Source organism: Polyodon spathula, chromosome 6, assembly GCF_017654505.1.
Source record: "Polyodon spathula isolate WHYD16114869_AA chromosome 6, ASM1765450v1, whole genome shotgun sequence".
Taxonomy (NCBI): Eukaryota; Metazoa; Chordata; class Actinopteri; order Acipenseriformes; family Polyodontidae; genus Polyodon; species Polyodon spathula.
The window spans coordinates 60,925,596-60,936,184 of NC_054539.1; the positions used below are offsets into that span (position 1 = coordinate 60,925,596).

General features: G+C 37.6%; 1 protein-coding gene across 1 annotated transcript; it reads left to right on the plus strand.

The window, feature by feature from the left end:
• The first annotated feature begins 6,581 nt into the window (after window positions 1-6,581).
• LOC121316579 (G-protein coupled receptor 6-like) lies at window positions 6,582-7,960 on the plus strand. The gene has a single exon (XM_041251620.1). It carries the CDS (start codon window positions 6,592-6,594, stop codon window positions 7,573-7,575), a length of 984 nt encoding a protein of 327 aa, XP_041107554.1. The 5' UTR covers window positions 6,582-6,591; the 3' UTR covers window positions 7,576-7,960.
• The last annotated feature ends 2,629 nt before the right edge of the window (window positions 7,961-10,589 follow it).

Consider the following 10,589-nt stretch of genomic DNA (forward strand, 5'->3'; position numbering starts at 1 on the left):
TCGATAATGCGGTGTCCCTCTACAACGCCACTCTTACTCAGATCATCGACACAGTTGCCCTGCTTACAACAAGAACAGTGAAGAAACATCGAAACTGCCCATGGTATACCCTTGAACTTTGACTGCTTAAGTCTGCCTGCCACATGTTTGAGCGCAAATAGAGGTCGTCTGGACTAACAGTAACAGATATTTGGACCGATCACCTCACTAGCTACAGGCGTGCACTCGCTGCTGCCAGGGTGAAGTAATTCTCAAAAATCATATCTATGGGACACAGTAAACCAAATATTCTCTTTAAAACCATTGATCAAATCCTGCATCCAGCCACTGATAAATCCATCTCCCATTCATCCTCCTCTCTTACCTGCCATGATTTCTCCTCTTTCTTTCAGAACAAAAATCGACACCATTTATTCTACGCTCTCCTGCCACAAACCCAGTACAGTACTTGACCACATTGACTCCCCTCCGATTGCCCCTCCTGCTCTATCTTCCTTCTCTCCTCTCTCCATTACAGATGTCTCCAGCCTATTGTTTAAATCAACTACTGTCACATGCCCCTTAGACCCCTGGCCAACAAATCTTGTCCGTCTCTGTGCCTCTAATCTTGCTCCTTCCATTATGCACACTCTCAACTTGTCCCCAGTTGCAGGCCTGGTTCCTCAAAAAACCCTCCTTTGACCCGGCTGTTTTATCTAACTTCCATCCCACATCCAATCTTCCTTTTCTCTCCAAAACTCTTGAAAGGACTGTAGCCAGCCAGCTGATAAAACATCTCACAGATAAAAATCTGCTTGAATCTCTGCAGACTGGCTTCCAGAACCAGTACCGAAACCACTCTACTCCGGCTTGTAAATGATCTTCAGTTTAATACTGATGCTGCTGCTCCTCCTTGACCTAACTGCTCTTTTTGAAGCCTTAGATAATAGCATTCTTCTTGACTGCCTTCAGAAGTATGCTGGGATCTCTGGAACCTGTCTCTCCAGGCTGTCCTCTTACCTATCTGGATGCATGCAGACTGTTTTCTATGATGGAAGCAGTGCTGACGCAAACTCGGTCACTTGCTGTGTCCTTCAAGGGTCTGTTCTTGGGCCTCTTCTCTTCAACATCTACATGCTTCCCTTGGGTCACCTCATCCGCCAACACAGCCTCATGTTTCACTCCTATGCAGATGACACCCAGCTCTTCCTAAAACTAAACCCTGGACGTCCCTCTGCCGTGGTCCAGCTCTCAGATGCTGCTGCCTTCCCCCACTGTACAAAGCCTTGGCGTACTTCTGGATAATAACCTCTCCTTTGATGCCCAAATCTCCTCTGTAATCAAATCCTGCTTCTACTACTTCCAAAACATCTCAAAGGTCCGTCCCTACCTTTCTCTCCCAGATGCAGAGATATTCTGTCATGCATTCATCTCCTCTCAACTCTACTAGTGCAACTCTCTCTATGGTGGTCTTCCGTCACGCGCTATAAACTGATTGCAGCTGGTTTAAAATGCCGCTCCTAGGATCCTTACCAGATGAGAAAAAACATGATCACATTACCCCCTCTCTTGCCCAGCTGCACTGGCTACCTGTAAAGTTCAGGATTACTTTCAAAATCTTCCTGTTTGCCTACAAGGCCCTTCATCACACAAGTCTAGAGCATCTCTCCAACCTGCTGACATGCTATGTCCCTGCATGCAAGCTGAGGTCCTCTGACTGGCTTGCTGGTTATAACCAAGCAAAAGTGCACCACACATGGAGAGCACTCTTTTAGCTTCATGGCCCCGACTCTTTGGAACTGTCTCCCAGCTTTAGTGAGAGCAGCCCCCACATTCGCTCACTTCAGATCAGCTCTCAAGACCCACTTGTTCTCTCTTGCTTTCAATGCTCTTTAAGCCTGATATCTGTTGTTAGCTGTTGTCTAAATTGCTATTTCAGGCTTTTCACTCCCTGTTATTTGTATGATTCTGTCTGACACATGCAACCACAATATTTAGAACTCACATCCTAGCCTTGTATTTAATGTCATAAGACTATTACACAGAAATAAAACAGACAAAATTCAACATGAAAATCATTTCCAACACACATACAGTTTGCGGCTACAGTGACCTACACGGGAAGTGCTTCCGAAGAATAAAGCCGTGACCTGCAGTGAAACATTCCTGTGATATGTAGAGACACTAGAGTCAAAAGTTTTTTTTTTCTTTTGTTCAAAAAAGGTCTGGGTAGGGTGTTTGCAGCAGTAGAATGTTGATATAATGTTTTTCCACCAGATTTTTTTTTTCTTTTGCCAGTATATCGGTATATCGTCAGTTTTTTTCTTACCGGTATGCTTACTGGGTATACTGCCCCACTTTAACCACTGTTTGCATGTTGTGTCCTGTGGAAAGGCTTCTTGACATGCTTCAAAGTGTGTCAGCTGCCCTTTCTCAAGCTGGTTTAATAAGATGCTGACTGACTTGTAACTTCAGGCTTAAGTCATTAAGATGACCTGTAACATTACTTAAAAAAGCAAGATCACCAATCCAGTCACTGTGTTCCATAAAGGAGGTGTCCCATCCTTTCTTTTGCAGAAATGTTTTTCTTTCATTTCTCAGCGCAAAGAACTGCTTTGCGATATTGCCACGTCTAAGTCATCTGACATCTGTGTGATGCACAACGTCATGGTAAATGGCACTTATATTTTCCAAAATTGACTGAAATTCACAGTGATCTGAAGAACGTTCACAAACTAAGTTAACTGTCGACACAAGTATTTCCCATATAAGGCCTCCTGGTGTATTATGCAATGATACTGCTTCACAGCTCAGGTCTTCCACCGGTCATAGCCGATGAACCATTGGTAGTCTAGTCACCCCCACCAGTTTATCCCAGAGCAACCGTAATTGTTCTACTGCTAGTTTAAATGCATTAAAAATGTCACAGCCAGTGGTTCTGCTGTGCAGAGATGCAAGGGACACCAGCTCCTGGCAAACTTCAAATGTTCTCGTTACTCCACAAATGAAAATTAAAAATCATTACATCTGCTTTTTAACTGATCATAGCTATTGTCAGACTGCTAACATCTACTAAGTCTTTCACTTAAACATGGTTATTGTGTACCAAGTACAGTTGGTACACAATAACCATTAACCTGTCCACCTCCAACACCCCAGTGGATGTTAGGAATGCACCATTGAACAAAAGCGGTATTAATTGAATCTACTGGCTGATGAATGTTGCAGAGGGTGTAGGTTAATTATTATCCTTCAGGCTTTTAAAATGTCACAGGAAGTGATGACTTAAACACAAACTAATAAACAATATGAATCTAAACAACAAGAACATTGCATTAGTTACGATAGCTGATATATCAGAGTCATTTTGCTCTTTAAACGTTATCATTATAACTGGTGGGTCATGTCCTGCCTGAATAAATACAAATTGAACACTGATTTACTAGAGCCTTCATATTTAACACCTATCAACTGAATTGGGCTTCCCTGGGGTTACTATGGTTGCAGAAATGCCTTGTTGATGTTTTCATGGATCTATGCAGCAGGAATGTAAAATAATTGGTGATGTCTTTTGAATGTTATGTTCCAGACAGGATCGTCAGTTAAGCCAACTCTGGGTGACTGGATGTAAACAAGAAGTGCTTTCACAAACATTTTAAATATTACACGAACATTTAATAATTATAATTGACTAATAGATTATAACGGCCAAGTAAATAAACATACTGAACGTGTGTATGTGTGTGTGTGTGTGTGTGTGTGTGTGTGTGTATATGTGTGTGTGTGTGTATATATATATATATATATATATATATATATATATATATCAATCTTTATTTAATATAGCACCCTTCACAATAAATTGTCACAGCGCGCTTCACAAAAAACAATCAACAATAAATATAAAAATGCAAAACTATACAGGTAAAATGCAGTACAATACAAGGTAATAACATTTTAAATATAAACGACAAATTATAAAAATATGTCTTCAATCGGGTTTTAAAAATCGCTACAGTTGGTACCTCCCTTACAGAAACTAGCAGTTGATGCCATAGTTCGGGAGCCCTAAAGCCAAATGCTCTACCTCCTGTGTTCTTTTTAATAATCTTAGGGACAGTAAGCAGTCCTGCATCCTGGGATCACAGTGGTCGTATAGTTGTGTATGGGATTAAAATATCATTTAAATATGAGGGAGATAAACCATTTAATGCTTTGTATGTAATAAGCATAACCTTAAAATCAACCCTGCAGTCGAGATGAGATTGATCTGGGAATACCAGAGAACAGAGCATTGCAGTAATCTTGTCTGGATGTTATAAAAGCATGCATCAACCTCTCTGCATCTTGCATGGAGAGAAAGTACCTTAGCTTAGAAATATTTCTTAAATGAAAAAAGGATCATTTGGTTATCTTTCTAATATAAGGTTCAAATGAGAGATATGGGTCAAAGATTACACCAGGATTTCTCATTTCAGACCTCAGCTTGAATAGAAAGCTGTCAACTGCAAAAACATCTGAATTTGTATGGTTTAATTGATTTTTGATGCTATAGGTTGGTTAATAAGAGCAAAAGCTGCAAAGGTTTGATCTGCTTTAGCATGGTCTGGGTAACTAGTTTTACCAGTATAGCAGAATGTTTCATCGAGGTTGAGTGTGCTATTTGATATCTGATTTCTTATATTAATAATTGCATTGTTAAAATAATCCATGAAGTCATCCCAGCTTATTGGTAGTTGGGTATTTATGGTGGACTCCTGTTTATTTGTTAGTTTTGCAATTGTTTCAACGCAATGCCTGTGGTTCTCCTGTCGTATTTATTCACCAAGTAAATTGGTATCGGTGATAATACGACAAAGTAGTGTGAGCAACGTTATAGAAACGCTATACTTCTATTATACATTCTCCGGATACCACACGATTTATATACAGAAACGGGTTCCAGATCTCCAGTCAACATTAAAAATGCTTTGGACTGATCTTAAAAAAAAAAAAAAAAAAAAAAAGGTTGTAGCCAAGCATTGTGTATCCAATCAGTCTGAGCTGAAGGAAATATACAAGACAGAATGGACCCAGATTTCACCAACAAGATGTAACATCCTGGTTACGAATGATTATAAACGTCTGAAAACCGTAATAAAAGCAAGAGCCACACGAAATATTAAAGCAGGGGTGCCAATGCATTTATCTTGAACCAATATAAAGAAATAAGTATTTTTTTAATATAAAGATTATTTGTCTTACTAGAAATTGTGTATTTTGTTGATGTATTAAAAAGTGATTAAAATTTGTTTGCCCTTAATTTTAGGATGAATTAAAACCATATAATTTGCCATCTTACCTTGAATTATGGTATATTATCTTATATACTAGATATAATATATATATATATATATATATATATATATATATATATATATATATATATATATATATACTGAACTTGCATTAAACATTAAAACAAAAGTGTACAATTGAACAGGAATGTAGGACACGGCAGCATTTTCATTTTTCAAATAATAATAGAATAAATGTTGGATTTCTACGAGGGTTTTTATTTTATGTTTGAGTTATTACTTGTTTTAGCATATGTCTTTATAGTATTAATCAATGTGGTTCATTTGCTGTTATTTGTGTTATATGGTTTCGCCGTTCTTAACAGTGGTTAAGTGGTCTCTGCATGTTATAAATGCATTGTACACAAACCTTCTTATGAAAGCCTCTTAGAGTTTAAATACTTCACATTTTTGAAGAGGAGGACCGATTTTTAGAATGCCACAGGTATGTTTTCCTGTTATTTTGGAGAGTAATGTGACCGCATGGTGCTTCCTAAGTATTCCATCTGACGTCACTGGGCTTTATTAGCAAGCCGAGCAGAGCCACCATCAGCAGTTGCATTTAATTCTCTCGCGTGTTCAGTCGAACTGTTCCTCGTCTTGTAGTTCCGCACTGCCTTATCTCATGCAAGGGGCTACACTGTGACTCTTGCAAGCTTTATTCATCCAAAAAGAGACTTCACCGCAGAGCCTAAGAAAAACCATCAGTGCCAAAAGGATCAAAAGGAGACGACCGCCTATGAAATTCTTCATTTCCACTAGCAATACCGGGTAAGAATATTATATCAAAATGTTTTAGGAGCGCTGACAAGAAACCATTTCTTAAAATATTGCATCTATCTATATCGAAACGTCCCTGAAATAAATCTTCCCTTCCTAATCTCTCTCTCTCTCTCTCTCTCTCTCTCTCTCTCTCTCTCTCTCTCTCTCTCTCTCTCTCTCTCTCTCTCTCTCTCTCTCTCTCTCTCTCTCTCTCTCTTATTGTCGTTTCACCATCGCGTCTAGTACAGTTCAATAATTTTTCTAGACGGCTTCAATCGATAGGTAATGAAAAGTTATTATTTATTATTATTATTATTATTATTATATTATTATTATTATTATTATTAATAATAATAATAATAATAATAATAAATAATAATAATAATAATAATAATAATAATAATATTATGCCCATTGAATAATGTAGATGCACATTGAATTACCCAGCATGTCTTCTCGTATTCAAACTCATTTTCCCTTTTTTCTTTTTCCAGAGTAATCTAATTTAGAAGAGATGAATGAAACCCTCCTTGTGAATGAAACGACAGTTCCAGCCCCCTGGATTGAAGCCAGCAATGGAAATACATCCTTGGAGCTTTTTTCTGAACCTGTGGCGTTTGCCATCAACCCCTGGGACATCATGCTATGTATATCTGGGACTATTATTGCCTGTGAGAACGTGATTGTTGTGGCCATCATATTTTACACACCATCCTTGAGAGCACCTATGTTTGTGTTGATTGGTAGCCTTGCAACAGCAGATCTCCTGGCTGGCATGGGATTAATACTGAACTTTGTATTCCAATATTTAATTCCATCTGAGACTATCAGCCTTGTCACTGTGGGGTTTCTGGTTGCCTCATTCACTGCTTCAATTAGCAGCCTGCTAGCCATTACTGTTGACCGGTATCTTTCACTTTACAATGCCCTGACTTACTTCTCAGAAAGGACCATATTCTGTATCCACATGTTGTTGGTCATTATATGGGGTGTCTCCATTTGCTTGGGTCTTTTGCCTATATTTGGTTGGAACTGCCTGAATGATCTGTCAGCTTGCAGTATTGTCAAACCCTTGACCAGAAGCAACATGACCTTATTGGCTATATCTTTTTTTGTGATATTTATGGTCATGTTAAACCTATATTTCAAGATCTGCAAGATAGTATGCAGGCACGCCCATCAGATTGCTCTCCAGCAACACTTCTTCACAACGTCGCACTATGTGGCCACCAAGAAGGGCATCTCGACTCTTGCCATAATCCTCGGGACCTTTGGGGCGAGTTGGCTACCCTTTGCCATCTACTGCTTAGTTGGCGATCACGACTCTCCGTCGGTGTACACTTACGCCACTCTTTTGCCAGCGACCTATAACTCCATGATCAATCCAGTCATTTATGCTTTCAGGAACCAGGAGATTCAAAGGTCGATTTTCATCTTATTTTGTGGCTGTTTCCAGACAAACACTTCTTATCGTTCAAGATCTCCAAGTGAAGTTTAAGTGATTGATGTTGACTTGTAACTTTTGCAAAGTGACAATCTGCTTTTGAATTGATTGTTTGAAAATGTGTAGCGTATTACCATTATCTATTTGTAGCTCTGTAAGAACTAAAGAGTGAAATAAATTGACGGGGCGCGTTGAGTAAGTGAGCAGCTTACTTAAGAACATGTTCAGCTCCGCGCCTACTGAGCAGCTCAAAGCGCAACGAAGCAGATTTCTTCTGTGATCTGATTGAGTGAGCCATGCAATTCTCGCTCTGAGCCACTCAGTTACTTAATACACCCAGTGTGAACAGAGATGACTAACGCTGTTAATCAGGCAGTGTTTACCACTGAAAACTATTATTAAAGATAATAAGCACATTGTATTGTGTCATTTTGTTACCCCAAAGCTGGCTTCATAACACTGTAAACAACATGTTCTAGAACACATTTTAGTGTTTAGTATGCTTAACACTGTAATGCATACATTGGTAACATTCTTTTTGTGTGTCCAAATTATATTCTCAAATATTCTAAAAAAAAAAAAAAAAAAAAAACAGTACATAAGATAGTTATTATAGAGAAACAGAGGTAAATACAGATACAGAAAATGAGAATTATTATTTAATAATTTATGTATATTTTTGCCTGATTAGCATGACCCAAAGTGGTTTGATAAATCTTTTGTCTTGTGTAATGTGGAAATATTTAAAATTCTCTTTAAAAAAAAGCACTTTATTTATGTATTTAACTGTAACTAGTGATGGACTGTTTTGTATTATGTTGTGTTACATGGTGTATATTTTATACTGGAAGAATACATAAACACTAATAAATATTCATGGTTTTCTACTTCAAGTTTGATTTGTTGATGTGACTTTCTAACTATTGACCTCAATGGCTGGACAATTAAAGACAATCGCTATCTTGAGTTCTGCACTGGCAAACATCGATTATTCCCTTAAAGCATTATTGTTATCGTATGAAATAGCAGGCTGTAAAAAAAACAAACAAATGAAATGCATCAGTGATCAATCCTGCAAGAAGATACAATAACTGGCATCATCTTAGACTTTATTAACATAAATGAATAAAGTACTATATTAAAAAACATTGTACACCTCAAACTAAAATGATACACAAAACTGTTAATAAACAAATACAAATAAAATAATGTGTTATTGTACATGCCATTTGTTTACTATAACCTTCTATTCTGCAACATAATTTTAGTAAGACTTCTATGGTTGTCATGACTGTAGCTGCTTCTTCATTATCCCTTGGATTGCAATTGACGTCAGAGGAGTCAAGTAAGTGCAGACTTTGATTTGAAAATGCAGTTTGGATCTGCAGCAATACCTGAGCAGAATAAAATTAACTGGAAGATGCGTTTTTTTTTTTTTATTCAGTTCAATTAAAAGGACAGTCACTACGGTATCAGTTGAGTATTTGATAATACAAAGCTCCTTGTGTAATAAATGACAGTTTAGCAATGACAATAAAGAAAAGGGGGTAGCGGTAAGGCTCATTACAAGTCTTAGCATAACAACGGGCTATGTTTTGTGTGTCCTTTTAACTATTTGGCTTACTATTCTAAACGAGAAAGGCAAAATAATCAAACTCCATGTCATGTTATTGTCGTCATTCTTAATGAGCTAGAATAAAATGCCAGAACACTATTGGAGTCAATGAGGACCAGCGCCTGATAATTTGTGGTTACTGTGTAATGTGAATCACATCTATCAGTCAGACACCTGAATTGCACCACACCTAATATGACTTTGGGGGATAAAAGCATTACATTAAAGATACACAACTTTTTAAATAGCATATGTTATTATTCAATATTATTCAAATTATACACATACTATGAAGAAAAGTGGAAATTGGATTGCTAAACACTATTGTAATGAATAAACTGAATATGTCTACTAGGCTAGTATATTTCAAGTTCTGATGCAAAAGGGCTTAGGCTATTTGTTGATCAACATTCATTTTTTAATACTTTTATGCTTTTTTTGCACAATTATTGATGAGCTGATAGTCGGCTTTCTTATTTTCTATCCTAATTGTACAATTGAGATGTTCATCAGCTTTTTCAAGGATTCAGCTGTGAAGCACCTGTCAAACACCATTTAAAAATACAGTACATTTGAAAGTAATGCTGAATATCATACATTTTAATTTACAAATGCAACATGTATAACTGGTTTTATCCACACATACTTTGCTCTCACAGGCGTTTCTCACTCTGTTAAGGCTTCAGTTGTGTTTATATGTGGGAGCCATTCTCCTCCGTATATAGTATATATAGATTCTGATACTCTCAATAACCTGTGGTAAAGAATGTCAACCAAGTGTCAATCGGATAAGTGCTCTGTAGACATACAATCAGAAAACTTCATCTAAATAGACTGGCACCAATTACAATGTTGTTAAATGTAGTTATTCAGATAACCAAGGAGTCATGTCATTTGATTTACCTATATGTCCTTAGTGGCCATTTGGGGCACGTAAGCATTACATAGAATGGATTTTTAAGTGTGTCAGCTGGAACAAAATTGATGGATTAATGGATTCAATATGGCAGGGAACAAAACAGGCACAATTTGTATTAGTGTGTAAATTGTAAATCTACCAGAGGAGGCAGGGGGGCAGTGCCTCCTCACAATTTCAAAAGTGAAAAGAAAGTAAAAGTAAATCAATTATATCAAGGAAAATGAACTTATCTTGTGCAGGTGTTGTGACTCCCCCAATTCTCGCCAGGTTTGAAATTGCTGGCTCTGAGAACCCAAGACTGCGAGTCACAGTATGCTGCCCTAGTCCAGCCTCTAACATGCCAATTGCACGAAGATGCTGCTCTCTTGACAGACGTGGTATATTGTTGTTTTTTTTTTTAATGATTTTCTGTATTGCTTTTATTCAAGCTTGCAAGTCAACAGTTGAAATCACTCCATATCCATATCAATTGTCTCACTAATTAGATGATTAAGTGCATGTGCTTCAGTCATAGTCACTCAAGCGTGTCACAGT

Coding starts and splice junctions, on each gene's coding strand:
- LOC121316579 (XM_041251620.1), top strand. CDS start 6,592: ATGAATGAAACCCTCCTTGTGAATGAAACGACAGTTCCAGCCCCCTGG.